Genomic DNA, 19,495 nt, shown 5'->3' on the forward strand with positions numbered 1-19,495 from the left:
TGTGGTCCTGGTCCTGGTCTACAGGTGCACTTGAGGGCACCCTGCTCTCTCCTGATCCCAGAGACTATCTGCTGCTGGACTTCCAAACCTAAACTGCAACAAAACCTGACAGAGCCGCCCCCAGCCCAGCCTCTGCCCCCCGATCCAATCGAGATCCAATCCAAGGCGGCCAAAGCAGAGTGTCGAGCAAGGGAGCAGCCTCCGCCTGGCCTCGGCCCTGGGGTGGGGCAGGCAGCGGCTCTCCCACAGCAGCACCCCAGCACCGCAGCCCGCCCGCGGAGGGTGGAGCCTCCGCAGCGCTCTTCCCCGCAGGCCCCGGTGAGGCCACCCGGCCTCAGGCCATCGCCAGCCGGGTTGTTCATCGTCCTTTCTGGCCCGGGAGTCCCAGGCCACGCAGCACTCCCATCAGTGCACACACTCGTACCCCACACACTCACACACACGGGCAGTTCCTCGCAAGCACTCCGACTCAAGAAAGCGAGTTTTAAAGTGGAGTTAACTTCAGAGAGAGGTGAGGATGATGTGTCAACATTAGAAGGTTTTCCTGTGGATGGATCGGGCGCCATCCTCCTCGTATTCCTTCTTGGAGACCCACATCTTCTTAAAGGTGTCCAGGGAGGCAAGGATGGAGCCCCTGGAGTGGAGGGATGCAGAGGAGCAGAGTGAGGGTGCGTGTGGCCCAGCTAGACGGGCCTCTCTTTAAAGGGACAGGGTGAGGGGGACCAGTGTTGCGGCTTCTGTTCCCAGAAGAGCTACTCACCCAATCCACGTGGAATACAGTCTCTCCTGAGGTGCAGATATCTGTGGATGGAGAGAGGAGCTGAGACTTCTCTTCATCCCTTGCCCTTTCCCTTCTAGCACTTGTTCCCCACTGAAGGCGCAGGTGCAGCCCCCCAACAGGCTCTGAGATCAGCTCCTGCTGGACCGTGGGCCCCTCTGGAGGGTACTGTGGCCAGTCTGATATTCTACAGGGACGCAGGCTTATGGCAAGAACCATACTCTCCACGTAGGATCCTTCCTCTCAGCAGGCAGCCAGCAGGGCAGGGGGCGCAGCAGCAGAAAAAGCCAATCTCTCATCAGTCTGCTTCTCTGAAGGGCCACATGTGGGCCTCCCCCAGTACCCTGCCTGTCTGGGTGTTGCAATTACTGTCCTTTGGAGCAAAGGGGGAGAATGAGACTGGGTCCCCCCTAGCACAGCTGGACCTCAGGGTCAATGTGGAAGCTGGGAGCCGCCTGGCACTGCGTGAGCCCTGGCTCCCCGTAGGCCCTGGGCAGGGCAGGTGGGAGGCCACCCTGTGTGGCACTCGGGTCCCTGGAGGCCCAGCTGCACCCAGCCCAGCGCCCACCGCGCTCCTACCCTGATCTTCACGTCTTTCGGAGCCAGTTTCTTCACTTCACTCAGTAGCCTGTCACCAAACCCTGAACAGGCAGAAAAAGAGACCCTCAAGTCAATTCTTGGGGTGCCTGGGCTCAGCAGGATCGGGATGGTTCCTGGGGAAGGGCTCCAAGAGCAAAGACCAACCTTTGAATAGCGTGGAGCCTCCTGAGAGGACAATGTTGGAGAAAAGTGTGCGCCGCAGGTCCATGTCAGACTTCTGGATGGCAAACACCAGGACCTCATGGATGCCCTCGCTCTCCTCGCCAATCAAGTCCGGCCTGAACAGCAGCTCAGGGGCCCGGAACCGGGAAGGACCAATCTGCAGAAATGGAAGGCCAGCTTAATTACTCTGGTCCCTTGGGAGTGGGAATGGAAGGGACCCTCTGCCCAAGCAGGTGGCTATGAAGGCCAGGTTGAAAGCAGACCCTACGTGTCAGGGAGCAAGATTGGAGCGTCTGGGAGAGAAAAAGGAACAAACAAGGCTCCTGGGAATCCAGAAGGGAAGCTCCTACACTTATGACCAGCTCTGGCATTTTCCAACTAAGAAATGACTGGCATTAATACAAGGATTCATTTACTCGTGAAAATTGCTTATCGCCTTAGGCTATGCCTGCAGGAGTGGCTACAGATAGTACTCACCACCCACTACCCAACCCATCCTGAGCTGGGAGATTCCCTGGAGCCTCCTCCCCTCCACAGAGGGACACAGTCCTGCTTCTTTGTGCTGCTAGGGCGCTTCACGCTCCAGGCCCTCACGGGGAGTCCCGTTTGGGCCCAGAGCTTTTGTGGGTCGGAGGGGAAAAGGAGAGAGGCCCGGTTGCTACCTCGATGGTGCTGCCGTCAGGCAGGTAGTACTGAGCCTTCTCCGTCTCTAGCGTCTCATCTTTCTGGGGGTTTATGGACAGGTAGCAGGCTCTCTGCGGAACCAAGTACAAGGGTCAGGCAGGCGGGGAACCTGATGCACACCAGAGCCCCAGTCCCCGGGGAGTGAAGTGCCACAGCAGCATCTGCCCATCCAGTGACTGCCCTAGACCAGAATCGAAGCAGGGCGGTGTCTGCCAGCCTGCACCAGTGGCCCTTAGGAGTCCTTACCTGCTCCGCCTTCCTGGGGGCGAGCTAGCCTGGGCTGAGATAACTAGCCCAGACCCAGACATCTTTCTCCTTCTACTACTCGTATAGTCTGAGTCCCTGTAACCCGGCTCAGAGGTTTCCCTGCAGCAGAGGTAGCAGGAGGGTTTTGTTTACTTAAGAAGGAAAATGCATTCTGATTCTCCAAGGATGTGGATGAGCCTCCGAGTGTGCACACAACGTGCCCACCACCCAGCTCGGAATGAAAGCTGCTCCCAGGACGGGCAGCATCAGGGGGACAGAGCCTGGCACTTCACCCCTCTTCGCCCTTGGCTCCCCATTCCCTACTCCGTCCCGAGACCCACAGGGCAGCACTCACTTCTTTTATGGCTTTGACAATCTCAAACTCGGAGGACGAGTGGAAATCATAGCCCTCTTTACGCAGGTAGAGACGAAGGAAGCGAGAGACGTCTCGGCCAGCAATGTCGATGCGCATGATGGAGTGAGGCATGGCGAAGCCCTCATAAATGGGCACGGCATGGGTGACACCATCCCCAGAGTCCAGCACCACCCCTGTGGTCCTGCCTGTGGCGTAACTGAAGCAAAACGGCAGGCCATCACTGGTCCCTGCTTCCTCGCACTGGGAAGAAACCCATCTCTTTTTGGAGCTCAGTGTCAGCGGAACTAAAGCGTGGCCTGCCTTTCTCCTGGCCCTTGGAGTAGGATGAGCACTAACACAGCCTGGACTTTTGTTTTCGTAGTGCTGGAGGTCAAGCCCAGGCTCCTGGGCGTGCTCGGCAAGTGCTCTGTGACTGGGCCGAGGGCCCAGCCCGCCAGCAACGCCCTGAAGGAAGGAGGTGAGCTTCTCAGAGCTCCTCCCGAACTCCTTGGGGAGCAAGCTTCCTGTAGGACACAGCTGGGCTCCAGCTGCTCCAGGGACCCAGCCTAAAGGCCAGTTTTAAGTTTCTAGACAAGAGAAAAAACTTAAAATGCCTATAGGGGAGCAGAGCGTGGTGGCACATGCTTGTAATTCCAGCATTCGGGAGGCTGAGACCGGAGGATCGCGGTTCAAGGCCAGCCTCAGCTACTTACTGAGGCCCTCCGCAACTCAGTAAGACCTGGTTTTAAAATAAAGAATAAAAATAGGGCAGGGGCTGTAGCTCGGAGGTCGAATGCCTCTGGGTTCCATCCCCAAACCAGCAAAAAAAAAAAAAAAAAAAAAAAAAAAAGCTTATAGGGGACAGGGGAAAACAAAAATAAGTAAAGGAAAATAAGATTTTTTTTTTCTTTCATAAACACTAGTTTTCCCTTCTCATGGCCCTCTATGCCTGTCTGTTTTCTATCTTTTGGTAGAGACAAGGGTTCAGGTATAATTTCTGTGATATGAGGGCTAAACCCTGCAATGTTTGATAAGCAGCAGACACACTGCTACGGTGCTGGGAGGGCAACTGGGAAGGGAGTGGACGGCAGAAAGGTCAGCTTGCAAGCCCTGCCCGTGATGGCAGCTCCAGCCCCAGACAATTTCTACCCTATAGGAATGCAGGCCAGCATTACCAGCATTTCCCACTTCCTCAGAGAAGCTAGAAATTTGGAAAAAAAAAAAATTCTTTTTTTGCGGGTCTGGGGATGAAACCCAGGGGCATTCGACCTTCGAGCTACACCCACTGCCCTATTTTTTATTCTTTATTTTGAAACCGGGTCTCACTGAGTTGCAGAGGCCTCACTAAGTAGCTGAGGCTGGCCGTGAACCACAATCGTCCAGTCTCAGCCTCCTGAATACTGGGATTACAAGGTGCACCAACCACGCCCAGCTTATAGAAATTTGACTTTTCATATAAAATCTAATTTTTAAATACGGGGTCACAATTTCACATGCAATTTGTTTCTTTTTCTGTACTGGGGCTTGAACCCAGGGGTGTTTTATCTCTGAGCTAGAATCCTAGCCCTTTTTATTTGAAACAGTCTTACTAAGTTGAGGCTGGCCTAGAACCTGTGATTCTCCTTTCTCAGCCTCCCGAGTACTGGGGTTACAAGCACTTACCATGTGCCTGGCTACTGAGCAGTCAGTCTATCAGTATCGGTGCCTATCGAGCACAGGGCACACAGTAGGCACTGAATAAATACTTGACCACATTACGGGGCTTTCAGGCTGGAGCAGCATGTATGGAGAATCCCGGGATAGTCTCAACATCACACATATCTCTTCTTTTGATTTTGACTGAGAAGCCTGTGTCCTATTTCAGCAACTTCTTTCCCTCTCCCACCCTTCCTACCCAGGATGGGGCTCAAGTTACCCTGAACCAACTCAAAGGAGAGGCAGCCTCGACTATCCCAAAGGACTGCTCTTGCCCCAGAGGCCAGGCTGGCCAGCCGGATGGACTGCTACTCACAGGCTAAGCACAGCTTGCATGGAGATGAAAAGAGCCGGCACATTGAAGGTCTCGAAGAAAACTTCCGCAGCTCGTTCCCGGTTTTTTCTGGGGTTTAAAGGTGCCTCAGTCAGGAGCACAGGATGCTGGTGAAAGGAGCCCAGGAGGTAATCAGGGGGAGACCAGGTTTCCACCCGCACCGTACTGTGAGAGAAGCCTCTGCCTGGATGATTCGAGAGCCTAGGACACCTGTGTCACCCTCCCTCCAAACACAGCAGGCTGAGCAAGGTGTGGTGGCACACGCTTGGAATCCCAGGACTTGGGAGCTGGAGACAGGAGGATCCCAGGTTCAAGGACAGCCTCAGCAAGTACTGAGCTGAGACTCTCATCAACCTAGTGAGACCGTTTCAAAATAATAAAATAAAATAGGCAAGCGTGGTGGCACACACTTGTAATCCCAGTACTCGGGAGGCCGAGACAGGAGAATCCAGGTTTGTGGACAGCTTCAGCTACTTAGTGAAGCCCTCTGCAACTTAGTGAGACCCTGTTTCAAAAATAAAGATTAAAAAATTAGGCTGGGGGTGTAGCTCAGAGGTAGAATGCCCCTGCATTCAATCCCCAGCACCACAGAAAAAAAAAAAAAAAAAAAAAAAAGGAAATTAAATGTGTGTGTGCGCGCGTGTGCATGCTACTGGGGATGGAACCCAGGGGCATTCTATCTCTGAGTTATACCCCAACCCTTATTTTTTATTTGGAAATAGGGTCTTGCTAAGTTACTGAGAGCTTCTCTAAATTGCCCAGGTTACCCGGGCGTGGTGGTGCACGCTAGTAATCCCCACGCTTGGGAGGCTGAGACAGGAGGATTGCACAGGTTCGAAGCCAGCCTCAGCTACTTAGTGAGGCTCTCAGCAACTTAGTGAGACCCTGTTTCCAAATAAAAATATATAATAGGTCTGGGAGTATAGCCCAGAGGTAGAAAGCCTCTGGGTTCCACCCCCAGTACCACCAAAAAAAAAAAAAATTGCCCAGACTAGCTTCAAACCCATGATTCTTCTGTCTAGTCTCCCAGGTACTGGGAGGTGTGTGCACCAATGCCTAGTTCTGAATAGGCTTTTTTTTTTTTTTTTTTTTTTTTTTTTTTTTGTGGTACTGGGGATGGAACCCAGGGGCATTCTACCTCTAAGCTATACTCCCAGCCCTATTTTTTATTTTGAAACAGGGTCTCACTGAATTGCAAGTGCCTCGCTAAGTAGCTGAGGCACTTGTCCGCAAACCATGATCTGATCCTCCTGTCTCAGCCTCCCAAATGCTGGGATTTGGCAGCATGTGCCACCACATCCGGCTAATAGGCTTTTAAACTAAAAACATGCTGGCTGTGGTGGTGCACACTTGTAATCTCAGTACTTGGGAGGCTGAGACAGGAGGATCACAGGTTTGTGGCCAGCCTCAGCTACTTGGTGAGGTCCTCCAAAACTTATGAGAACTCGTTTCAAAATAAAGAATAAAAAATAAGGCTGAGGGTGCAGCTTAAGGTAGAATGCCTCTGGGTTCAACCCCCGGTACCAAACCAAACCAAACCAGAAAATATGCTTTCTATGGAAACTAATGCACCCTCCTTTGTAGTCTTTTTTTGGTTTTAAAACAGTCTTGCTTACATTGCTGAGGCTGTCTTCGAACTTTCAATCCTCCTGTCTCAGCCTCCCAAGTATGACGTCATGCGTGTTTGTGTGTGTGTGTGTGTGTGTGTGTGTGTGTGTGTGTGTGTGTAGGTATGTGTAGCACTATGTATATGCCATTAGGGGGATTCTGCCACTGAGCTATAGTCCAGCCCTTCCCTATTTATTTTTTATTTTGAAATATGGTCTCACTAAGTTGTGGAAGACCTCACTAAGTTGCTGAGGTTGGCTGTGAATATACATGCAGATGTACACAAATACCCCCATTTTTTTTTTTTTTTTTTGGCGGTACTAGGGATGGAACCCAGGGACATTCTACCTCTGAGCTACGCCCCCAGCCCTATTTTTTTATTCTTTATTTTGAAGCTGGGTCTCACTGAGTTGGAGAGGGCCTCACTAAGTAGCTGAGGCTGGCTTCGAACCTGTGTGATCCTCCTGTGTCAGCCTCCCAAGCGCGGGGATTACAAGCGAGCGCCTCCATGCCTGGCTTCTTTGCACTCTTAACAGCACTAACATCCCCTTCTCCGTCTCTGGGACAGGGGCTTCATGGGGGCGCTCTGCACACAGGACCCTCACCTCTTCTGAGAAAGTCTGCAGCTGGTCCTTGGAATAGACGTATTGCCAGATGCGCTCCATGTCGTTCCAGTCCTTGACAATGCCGTGCTCCATGGGGTAGCGGATGGACAGCAGTCCTCGGTGCTCCTGCCGGCAGAAGGCAGGACTTGCAGGACTGGCAGCAGTAGTCAGGCTCTGCCTAGGACCCTGCCCTCCCAGCCGGAGCTGAGCAAGCTGAACGGCTTCCAAAGCAGCCTCAGCCTCCTGAGCTCCCACGCCACAGAACTCACCCGGCTGAGGGTGGGCATGCGTTTCCCAAGTCTCTACACTACGCTGCAATCGCTGTGCTGCCCAGGCAGCTGGGTTCCTGCCTTTCTATGGGCCCTCGGGTGCCCCAGGGCAGGGGATAGGAGGCACCTTCCTTATCACCTGGTTCCAGGATACAGTCTCTGCCCCCCACCTCTGGCCTCTGCACTTGAAGCCAAAGTTGGCAACAATGATTCTGTTCTTCTCTTTAGAGGCTGCCTGATGGCTCTGCCAATACTGTGCTAATTAATGCATCCCTGGGGTACTCCAGCCAGGATCACCCCACTGAACCTGCTTTGTCAAGATATAACAAGACAGCCAATCTAATCACGGGCAGGGCAGTGTCGGGATACAGAAGGCAAATGTTATCTGCATGGTCTCTGCTTCTCACAGTGGGGATCCAGATGGCTCCTCTCTAAGACTAGAGGTTGCTCCCAGGACAAAGAAACCCCCTAGGCCTAGGATGAGAGGATTGAGAGAGATTTTAAAGTCACTCTTCTTACTCATAGCTGTGTTTAACTACTAGGATACTTCTCATGTGGTAAATAATGAAGGTTCCCTGCTGGCTTTGGGCTTCTCTCCTGGGACTGGGAATTACCTCAGCCTTAGGGCCAATGAAGATATCGCCTTCGAGGGCTCCTGCCATGACACGAACATGCTTGGGTCTGCCCACACTGGAAGAGACAGCAGGGAGGAACAGCATCTTTCATTTCAGGTCACGTTAGGGAGAACATACATGCAGATGTACACATATACCCAAATTCTTTTCTTTTTTTTTTTTTGGTACTAGGGATGGAACCCAGGGGCATTCTACCTCCCTCAGCCCTATTTTTTTTATTCTTTATTTTGAAACCAGGTCTCACTGAGTTGCAACCTTCACTAAGTAGCTGTGCTGTGAACCGTGATCCTCCAGTCTCAGCCTCCCAAATGCTGGGATTACAAGTGTGCGCCACCACGCCCGGCTTATTATTATCATTATTATTTTTTTGTGTGTGTGGTACTGGGGATGGAACCCAGCATCCTACCTCTGAGGTATATTTCCAGCCCTATTTTATTCTTTATTTTGAAACAGAGTCTCACTAAGTTGCAGATGGTCATACTATGTTGCTGAGGCTGGCTGCAAACTTATGATCTTCCTGTCTTAGAGCCTCCTAGTACTAGGTGACAAGCATGTGCCATCATGCCCAGCTGAGCCCAGGAGTTTAAGGCCAGCCTGGACAACATAGCAAGACCTTTTTAAAAAAGACCAAACAAACAAACAAACAAACAAACAAACAAACAAACGAGCTCCATAAAGAGGCAACTGTCAAGCAATGAATGAGTTACCAATGATAGAATGTGTTGCAACAGATAAAATTAGATTTTAAAAAATGAGGCCTGTGTCTCTCTAATTGTACCAGGTATCAACCATTTGCTTTGCATACTCCAAACACAGCTTCTGTTCCCTGCATGTGTTGTTTTGAGTACTAGGCTGACCTGAGAGAGAAGTTCTTCTTTCTAAAGGGGGAGAATCCCAGCATTCTGGAGGCTGAGACAGGGGGATCGCAGTTCAAGGACAGCCTCAGCTACTTAGTGAGGCCCTTTGCAAGTCAGTGAGACCCTATTTCAAAATAAAGAATAAAAACAAGGCTGGGGGTGTAGCTTGGAGGTAGAATAACCTTGGGTTCTGTCCTCAGTACCACAAGAAAGAAAGAAAGAAAGAAAAGAAAGAAAGAAAGAAAGAAAGAAAGAAAGAAGAGAGAGAGGGAGAGAGAAAGGAAGGAAGGAAGGAAGGAAGGAGAAAAGAGAGAGAGGGAGAGGGAAAGGAAGGAAGGAAGGAAGGAAGGAAGAAAGAAAGGAAGGAGGGCTAACCCCATAACAAAGCTAATGAGACTCCAAAGTCCTGACTGAGCTAAAGAAAGACTTACTAGTTTGGGAAGCAGTATTTGGGGATTTGATCACCAGCAAAACCAGCTTTAATCACGCCAGATCCCTAAGGAGAGAAGAGAAAGAGAAGTCAAAACCAGCACTAACCCACGAGATGTGTATTCCAGGGTTCTACTTTCATTTAAAGAGAGATCTTGAGCAGGCGTGGTGGTGCACGCTTGTAATCCCAGTACTTGGGAGGCTGAGACAGGAGGGCTGCAGGTTCCAAGCCAGCCTCAGCAATTAGTGTCAGAAATTGCTGTCAGAAATTTAGTGAGATCTTGTTTCAGAATAATAAAAAGGGCTAAGGGTGTAGCTCGGAAATAGAATGCCTCTGAGTTCAATCCCCAGTACTACACACACAATAAAAGAGATGTTCTATTTGCACATAATATATACATTTGCACAAGCCTACAAAAAGTAAACACACAGCCGGGCGTGGTGCACACACTTGTAATCCCAGCATTTGGGAGGCTGAGACCGGAGGATCACGGTTCACGGACAGCTTCATCTACTTAGTGTGGCCCTCTGCAACTTAGTGAGACCCTGTTTCAAAATAAAGACTAAAAATAGGGCAGGGGGTGTAGCTTGGAGGTCAAAGCCCCTGGGTTTCATCCCCTTGGGAGGGATGTGTATGTAGAGAGGAGAATGATAAGGAAGACTTCCACTGTACAGCCAACATAGCGACTTTTCTGTAACCTTTGGCTTTTTTTTTTTTTTGGTGGTACTGGGTGGAACCCAGGGGCTTTTCTACCTCTGGGCTATATCCCAGACCTATTTGATACTTTATTTGGAAACAGGGTCTCACTCAGTAGCTGAGGCTGGCTTTGAACCTATGCGATCCTATCTCAGCCTCCCAAGCGCTGGGATTACTAGCGTGCGCCACCACGCCCGGCTCGGCTTTTTTATATTGAACACACTTTACGTTGGGAAATGAAAGTTCAGGAGGGTATTTCGAGGTGGGTAAAGAATGTGATTCTTTCTTTCTTTCTTTCTTTCTTTCTTTCTTTCTTTCTTTTTCTTTCTTTCTTTCTTTCTTTCTTTCTTTCTTTCTTTCTTTCTTTCTTTCTTTCAGGTCTGGGGATGGAACCCAGGGGCATTTTACCTCTGAGCTACACCTCCTGCCCTATTTTTTATTCTTCATGTTGAAACCGGGTCTGAGTTGCAGGGGGCTTCACTAAGTAGCTGAGGCTGTCTGCGAACGGTGATCCTCCGGTCTCAGCCTCCTGAAAGCTGGTATTACAAGCGTGCGCCACCACGCCCGGTGGGCCTCTAGGACCAACACCACCTGGTGCACAGCATGCTAGCGGTGGACTCCACTGGAACAAACACCGTCTGGTTTTGTCATGGGGCAGAGCACTACGCTTTATAGGTTTTTTTGTTGTTTTGGTTTTTTACTATTCTCTTAGTCCTTGGGTTCCTGATGGTGAAGAACAGGGAACCCCTAGAGCCTTTCTTGTCTGAAAAAAGAAGAGACTCAATCCTGCTGCTGTAATACTTGGTATGTTGGTGGGATGTCCAGAAAAGAGTTGGAGTTTTCCAACAGCATCTTTGGTACCTTCCAGGGCTCTGCCAATATAAACATTTAACTCTAGACACAAATACCAACCCTGTGCAGGACTTGATATTGTTTGCAAAACATCCCTCCCTCCCTCCCTCCCTTCCTCTCTTTCTCCTTTTCTTTCTCTTTTGGCACTGGGGATTGAACCCAGGGGCATTCTACCTCTGAGTTACACTCTCAACCCTATTTTACTTTTGTAACAGAGTCTTGCTAGGTTAATGAGGGTCGTACTATGTGCTGAGGCTGGCCACAAACCCACAATCTCTCCTGTCTCATTCTCCCAAGTACTAGGATTACAAATGTGCTACCACGTCCAGCTTTTTCTCCTCCTCCTGCACTTCGTCCTCTCCTCTCCTCCCCCTCCTCCTCTTTCTCCTCTTTCTTTTTCTTCTTCTCCTTTTTTTTTTTTTTTTTTTTTTTTGCAGTACTGGGAATGGAACCCAGGGGCATTCTGCCTCCAAGAGACATCTCCAGCCCTATTTTTTATTCTTAATTTTGAATGAGATCTCACTGATTGTGTAAAGGGCCTTACTAAGTAGTAGCTGAGGCTGTCCTCGAATCGCGATCCTCCCGTCTCAGCCTCCTAAATGCTGGGATTACAAGCATATGTCACCACACCTGGCTCTTCTTTCTTTTTGATTGGGTTACTTACATTTTGTGTTAAATTTCTGAGTTCTTTACATATTCTAGATATTAGTTCTCTATCAGAGTAGTTGGCAATTATTTTCTCCCATTCTGTAGGCACACTCTTGATTGTTTCCTTTGCTGTCCAGAAGGTTTTTTTTTTTTTTGGTGGTACTGGGGGTGGAACCCAGGGTCTTTCTACCTCCAGGCTATACTTAAAAACCTATTTTCTATTTTATTTTGAAACAGGGTCTCACTAGGTTGCTGAGAGCCTCACTAAGTAGCTGAGGCTGGCTTCGAACCTGTGTGATCCTCCTGTCTCAGCCTCCCAAGCGCGGGATTATAAGCGTGCGCCACCAGGCCTGGCGTCAGCTCTTCTTTCTTAACTCTTCCTCCATTGCACCTGATACCCCTGCATCTCCATCCCAGCACAGTTTGCAGCTGCATGTGCAACTGGGACAAAGCCTTGTAACTTGGGCAAACTTTATACTATGCATTTCTGATTACTCTGGACATGCTGGTATGCAGTGTGATACTTCCAAATCCCACAGCGGCAGAAGTAAACACATCAGAGCCGGGCATGGTGGTGCACGCTTATAATCTCAGCGTTTGGGAGGCTGAGACAGGAGGATCCGGATTCACTGCCAGCCTCAGTTACTTAGTGAGGCTCTTTGCAACTCAGTGAGACCCTGTTTCAAAATAAAGAATAAAAAATAGGGCTGGGGTGTAGTTTGGAGGGAGAATGCCCCTAGATTCCAACCCCAGTACCAAAGAAGAAGGAGGAGGAGGAGGAGGAGGAGGAGAAGAAGTAAACACATCAGGAGATGCTAAACAACCCAGAAGACTTCCTAGCAACATGCGTGGTCCCTTCCCCCCCATTTCCAATTCCTGCTCTTTTTCAGAGGAGGGGAACAAGACGTGCCATCCTGGTGCTTGCCTCTAGCAAGACAGGGGGTTGGGGAAGGTGCAGTGAGAAGTGATGGAAGAAGAGGAAAAGCAGTATGGGGGAGTGGGCCAGCCAGCGCACCCCCTCTAAAGGGGCAGGAAATTGACAGTGGAAGAGAAATCAGGAGACAAAGTGCAAACTCATGGGCCTGGGCAGTGTAGCAAGGATCCTGGAAAAGGTGCAGCTGTAACTGAGCTGAAATGCTGGGAAGGAGGGGGAACTTTCCTATTGCAAAGCCCAGGGCTCTGAGACTGTTCAATGGCTAGGCAGCAACGGAACTGTGCAGACAACTCCAGGAGCCTGTTAGCTTAGGCTTCTGATGACTGCTCACTCCTTCGCCTGGGTGTGGTGATGCCCGCAGACTAACTGGATCGCCAGGCAGAGGCCGAAAACAAGAGAAGTAAAGATGAGACTTATATTTCAGACCTGATTTATTTATTTATTTATTTGGTGATACTGGGGATTGACTCCAGGAATGAACTATATCCCTGGCCCTACTTCTTCTTCTTCTTCTTTTTTTTTTTTTTGGTGGTACTGGGGATGGAACCCCCAGGACATTCTACCTCCGAACTATAGCCCCAGCCCTATTTTTTTATTCTTTATTTTGAATCATGGTCTCACTAAGTAGCTGAGACTGTCCTCAAACCATGATTCTCCTGTCTCAGCCTCCCAAATGCTGGGATTACAAATGTGCACCACCACGCCCGGCTTCCTACTTCATTTTTTATTTTGAAACAGAGTCTTGCCAAGCATGGTGGTGCATGCCTATAATCCCAGTACTTTGGAGGCTGAGGCAGGTTTGAGGTCAGCCTCAGCAATGTAACAAGATCCTCAGCAACTTAGTGGGACCGTTTTAAAATAAAGCCAGGGAGCCGGGCGTGGTGGCGCGCACTTGTCATCCCCGCGCTTGGGAGGCCGAGACAGGAGGATCGCACAGGTTCGAAGCCAGCCTCAGCTACTTAGTGAGGCTCTCAGCAACTTAGTGAGACCCTGTTTCTAAACAGAATATAAAATAGGTCTGGGAAAATAGCCTGGAGGTAGACAGCATCTGGGTTCCACCCCCAGTACCACCAATAAATAAATAAATAAATAAATTAAAAATAAATAAAATAAAGCCGGGCATAGTGGTGCAGGCTTATAACCTCAGTACTTGGGAGGTGGAGACAGGAGGATTACAGGTTTGAAGCCAGCCTCAGCAACTTAGACTGTTTCCAAATAAAAAAAATACACAATGCTTCCTTAGAGTCTGGGAATGTAGCCTGGAGGTAGAAAGCCCCTGGCTTCCATCCCCAGTACCACAGACACACATGCACATGCACCAATGGGGGGTGGAGGGTGTGTAGCTTGGAGGTAGAATGTCACCGAGTTTAATCCCCCCGTACCAAAAAATAAAAAATAAATAAAATAAAGCTCCCCAAACCTGTGATTCTTTGGTCTCAGCCTCCCAAGTACTCCCAAGTACTGAGTCACAGGTGTGCTCCACTGCACCCAGCTTCAGACCTGAATATTTTTAAGACATAATTTTCCTGGATGTCTGATTTTCACTTTACTAGTAAAAGGACTAGGGTCTGGTACCAAGGCAGATTAAGATGTCAGATTCATTTATTTATCTTTGTGGTACTGAGGATGGAACCAGGGGCATTCTACCTCCGAGCCACACCCCCAGCCCTATTTTTTATTCTTTATTTTGAAACAAGGTCTTGCTAAGTTGTAGAGGGCCTAAGTAGCTGAGGTTAGCTGCGAACTGTGATCCTCCCATATCAACCTCCTAATTTCTGGGATTACAAGCGTGCGCCATCACGCCTGGATTCTTTTATTCTTTTCTGTCCTTTCCAGCAAGAGTGTAACAAGCTCAGTTCAGATCTACTGCCATCCTCCTGAAGAATAATCCCCAAATGGAATTGCTTCTTATCTCGCAGCAAATCACCACTACCTGTACCATGAGGTAGCAGGCGCTTCACTCTGCTTTCTATTGGAGTTTATGATTTCCATTTTTGTCCCCTCTCAGTCCAAGTTCCTTGAGGGCAGACTTCATGTATCGTTGGTCTCTGGCATTTGCTGGCATCAACATATGCAGGCTGACTAAGGTTAACATCCAGAACAAACGACTGGCAGATGAAACCTAAGCTACGGAACCTGCCAGAACAGCAGCAGCCCCAGGCAGAGGTGGGGAGGAAAGGCAAAAGCAGTGTTGGGCACGAGGCGCAAGGAGCAACGTGACCCAGCTCGTCCTGTGGCCCCCAGTGGGGCCGCCAGGCAGGTGCGGGCTGGCTGAACGACCAGTGGGGAGGGGCGGCTGCTCGGCAGCTCCTTCTGCTCAAGCCACACAGCAAGGGCATACAAAAGGGTCACAGCCACTTCTTCCAACAGTATTTACAACCAGGAACTGTGTATCTGGCAAATGAGCTGCCACTCTCTTCGTTATCCATTTGGGCAAAACCAAGTGAACAAATGCCCTGCAGAGGCTTCCTGAGAGAGTAGTCCATCAAAGATTTGACTTACAAGGACTCAAGTTTGCTGCCAGCCACCGCTGAGGGCTCACTCTCCTGATGCAGGCGAGCAAAGAGCAGCTTCTTCGGCCTGGCTCTTCCAGTCCCTGCTGGCTGTAGGCCTTGCGGCTTGGGCAAACTTTATACTGAGTATTTCTTCTTCTTCTCCTCCTTCTCCTTCTCCTTCTCCTTCTCCTTCTCCTTCTCCTTCTTCTTCTTCTTCTTCTTTTTTTTTGTGGTACTGGGGATGGAACCCAGGGGCATTCTACCTCTAAGTTACACCCCCCAGCCCTATTTTTTATTCTTTATTTTTTGAAACAGGGTCTCACTGAGCTGCAAAGGGCCTCACAAAGTAGCTGAGGCTGTCTTTGAACCACAATCCCCCTGTCTCAGCCTTCCAAATGCTGGGATTACAAGCAAGCGTGGTCACCATGCCCAGCTAAGTGCTTCTGATCACTCTTTGTGTGTGTGATACTGGGGATTAACCCAGGGTCATTCTACCTGTGAGCTACACCCCTATCCCTGTTTTGTTTTTATTTTGAAACAGGGTCTCACTAAGTTGATGAGAGTCTCACTACTTGCTGAGGCTGTCCTTGAACCTGTGATCCTCCATCTCGGCCTCCCAAGTACTTGTATTACAAACATGTACCAATATGCCTAGCTAAGTACTTCTGATTACTCTTAATGCACTGGGAAAGAGGCTCTCTGTCTCCTATCCTCTCTCAGGATTCTGAGAGAGGTGGGACCACAAATTCTCAGACACAGGTTGTTAACTGGTGGTCCATTTTGGCCTAAGACATATTTTGTTTGATCCAGAAAGTACTTTATAGAGGTAAAATTCATGTACCACACAACTTATTTATTTAAAGTGAGTAACTCAGCCAAGTGTGGTGGTTTATGCCTGTAGTCCCAGTACTTTGGGAGGCTGAGACGGGAGGACTGCAGGTTCAAGGATAGCCTGAGCAACTTGGTGAGGCCCTCTGTAACTTAGATCCTGTTTCAAAATAAAGGAAAAAATTGGGCAGGTGTGTAGCTCGGAGGTAGAAATGTCCCTGGGTTCTCTCCTCAGTAACACACACACACACACACACACACACACACACACACACACACGAGTAATTCAGTGGTTTTTAGTATATTCAGAACTGTATAGCCATCACCATCTAATGTGAGAACCTTTTTGGTTACCCCCTAAAAGAGAGTCTGTACCCATTACCAGTCTTTCCTCGCCTTTCCACCCACGCTTCCAGTCCTAGGCAACTCCTAGCCTATTTTGTCTCTGTAGACCACAAGGTGTTTTTATATTAACCATCAACAGTCACAATGTGAAGACTGCATGTTAAATTTAAATTTTTATGGCTGGGTGTTGTGGCCCACGCTTGTAATCCCAGTATTTGGGAGGTTGAGACAGGAGGATTGCGTAGGTTTGAAGCCAGCCTCAGCAGCTTAGTGAGGCTCTCAGCAACTTAGGGAGACCATGCTTCCAAATAAAATACAAAATAGGGAGGTATAGCTCGGCAGTAGAATGCCCCTGGGTTCCATCCCCAGTTCCACACAAAAAATCATTTATTTATTTATTTATTTATTTATTTATTTATCTTTTTGGTGGTACTGGGGATGGAACCCAGGGGCATTCATCCCCATCACTTTTTTTCATTTGTGGTACTGGGGATTGAACCCAGAGGCTAGCCTAGAACCTGTGATCCTCTTGTCTCAGTCCCCCCCCCCCCGAGTACTAAGACCCACCCTTTATTTATTTATTTTTATTTATTTATTTATTTGCAGTACTGGGATTTCAGGCTTGCACCACATGCCTGGCTTTATTTTTATTTTGAAATAAGGTCTTGCTAGTTGATGAGTCTCACAACTTGCTGAGGCTGTCCTCTAACCCGCGATCCTCCTGTCTCAGCCTCCCAAGAACTGGGATTACAGGTGTGTGCCACCACGCCCAGCTCTACGATGCCTTTTTTTTTTTTTTTTTTTTAAGGCAGAAGCCTTTCCCCTGGAGAGAAAGAAAGCTAACAACAAATAAAGTACCTTTCCATGGAAAAAGTGAGCAACTTGTAACCAGATCTCATCCTTAGTCTTGAGTCCTCAACTGGATGCTTTGAATAATCTCTCCAAGCCTCATTTTTCTCCATAAACCGGGGAAAGTAATTTCTATTTACCTATCAGAGCTGAAGCCTAACAAGATCATACAAATAAAAGAACTTAATTAATATGGCCAAGGTCTCAAGGGCTGGGTTACAGACTGAATCTAAAAGTCAGCCTAAGAGGGAACTGGTAGTTTTGCCTCAAAAAAAGGGACGTAGACAGTGGATGGCAAATTTCAGTGGGACTAAACCTTTGAATGAAATACAGAAACGGAAGACAAATATCCCTCCGCTCTACCATATAAAAGCAGCATTTAGATTATTTTCATTTGTTGATATTGACCTGTTTGCCTGGATTTGGGACATCTGTACTGTGTGACCTTGGGCTCACTTCGTGCTTGTTTCCCATCTTGAAACAACGATTAAACTTCCTTAACTATTCACCCAGTTTTTGTGAATATCCAACGTGAATGTACGTGAAAGCGCTGGCGCGCCCGGCAAATACTGTGCTTTTGGTTGTTAATTTCTCCCACTAACGTCTCAGCGTTTCGAAGAGGAAGGCGCCTCCCCACTTGCTTTGTCATTCTTCTTTCTTCTCGACCTTTATTAACTATCATTTACAATCACAGAAATAACTCAAATCCTATGGCCGTCCCTGGCACCAGATTCTCGGGCCCCACCCAGATTTACACCACCACGCCGCCCCACCAGCTTGCAACCAAGGAAACTTAACCCTTCTCCACCCGCAGGCGAGTCCTCGCTTTCCAGCATCACCGCCGGAGTACGGAAAGCCAATCCCCACGGCCCCAGAGCCCTAGGACAGGAGGAAACACGACGGTGGCCGGAAGAAAGACAGAAGCGGGAGCCAATAACTGCTGAGTATTGCCCTCATCCGGCCAGGCCCAGAGGCGGGACCACCAGCTAAGAGAGACAGCCAACGAAGCCAATAGAATGATCGGAAGCTGGGGAGGGGGCGGGCCTGAGGCTCTCACACAGCGGTTTAAGGCCCCTGGAGCCAAGGGCCCAAGGACCCCGCTTCAACTACACCTCCTCCCTTCCTTCATCCCAAAGTTCTCCATCTCTCGGTTGCTGGCCGGTCGCCCCGCCTGCAGACTATGGTTGAGGGAGGACGGAGGCGGCGACAGCTGAACCCGCCTGACAGGCCGGGCCAGTGACAAAGAGCCGGCGGCCCAGGCTGAAATCCGGGAGCGATCTTTTCAGGGAGGAGAGCACTGGTCCCTTCAGAAATAGGAGAGAGGCAACTCACATTGTCGATTACAACAGGCTGGTTGGCGATCACATCGTAGGACTCCATGGCAGAGGAATCTCTCCTCCGGAGGAAGGAACTGCCAGCCGGGTCCGCCGCTAACGCCACTGACACGCATGCGCAGTCTAGCCGCTGGGGCAAGGCGTCCAGGGAGCGGCCCGACCTCGCCTCTGAAGAACTACAATCCCCAGCATGCCGTGCAGCAGGGGTCGCGCTCCAGCCAGCTCCGCAGCTCCGCCTAGTGTGAAAAAGGACTGGGCGTCGAATTTCGGATAAACAGCTCTGGGCTTTGTGGTTCCCATGTATTAGAGATCCAAGTAGATGATGTTGCAGGCCTGGGTCTGTAGTCCCTTTGAGGGTATTCGCAATGCACGCCGAAGTATGTAGTCTTTCAAGTACGAGTGTGTAGTAGGGTTTGGATTGGCCAGTAATTTGTGGGTATTCAGAATTTACAGATCTGGTTTTTTTTTTTTTTTTTTTTTTTTGTGGAACTGAGAATGGAGCCTAGGGGCATTATATCTCCAAGATACACCCCCAGCCCTATTTTTTTATACTTTATTCTTTATTTATTTGGTGGTACTGGGGCTCCTGGCAACCCTTCTACCTCCGGGCTACACTCCTAGACCCATTTAAATATATATATTTTAATTGGGAACAGGGTTTCTTAAGCCAGAGAGGCTGGCTTTGAACCTGTGCGATCCTCCTGCCTCTGCCTCCCAAGCGCAGGGATTACAAGCGTGCGCCACCACGCCCGTCCCTATTCTTTATTTTGAAACAGGGTCTCACTGAGTTGCAAGGGCCTCAGTAAGTAGCTGAGGTTCTCTGGGAATCGCTGTCCTCCTGTGCGATCCTCCTGTCTCAGCCTCTTAAATGCTGGGATTACAAGCGTGTGCCACCAGGTACAGGTTTGAAACTAACTTCAGCTACAGATCTGTTTTGCCATTCCCTCCACCTCCTGTTTTGGAACAATATAAGGTTACTGTGGTTTTTTTTTTTTGTTTTGTTTTTTGTTTTGTCTATAACATCATATATCTCCTAAAACCTTATGCTCTAACAAAAAGAAAAACTATGTATTATATATAATATATATTATACGATGCAGGGGTAGATAGAAGGAATTTTTTTTTTCCAGTACTGGGGGTTAAACCCAGAGGCATTCTACCTCTGAGCTACACTCCCAGTCCTAGTTTTTATTCTTTATTTTTGAAACAGGGTCTTGTTAAGTCACAGAGGACCTCACTAAGTAGCTGAGGCTGGC

At 49.1% G+C, this 19,495-nt stretch overlaps 1 protein-coding gene across 2 annotated transcripts; it reads right to left on the minus strand.

Annotated features, from left to right (window-relative positions):
• Positions 1-531: 531 nt before the first annotated feature.
• ACTR1A (actin related protein 1A) lies at positions 532-18,285 on the minus strand (the record flags this gene model as incomplete). Of its 2 annotated transcripts, XM_080694503.1 has the most annotated exons (11): positions 532-634; positions 761-801; positions 1,358-1,419; positions 1,523-1,697; positions 2,203-2,295; positions 2,826-3,042; positions 4,837-4,961; positions 7,068-7,193; positions 7,951-8,026; positions 9,260-9,324; positions 18,238-18,285. In XM_080694503.1, the coding sequence occupies 11 exons, from the start codon at positions 18,283-18,285 to the stop codon at positions 532-534; spliced, it is 1,131 nt and encodes a 376-aa protein (XP_080550629.1). The 2 variants fall into 2 exon arrangements, with proteins under 2 accessions (XP_080550629.1, XP_080550630.1); XM_080694504.1 differs by lacking the exons at positions 7,951-8,026; positions 9,260-9,324.
• Between the last annotated feature and the right edge of the window lie 1,210 nt (positions 18,286-19,495).

Source organism: Muscardinus avellanarius (assembly GCF_963383645.1).
Source record: "Muscardinus avellanarius genome assembly, chromosome: 4".
In the NCBI taxonomy this organism is placed as follows: Eukaryota; Metazoa; Chordata; class Mammalia; order Rodentia; family Gliridae; genus Muscardinus; species Muscardinus avellanarius.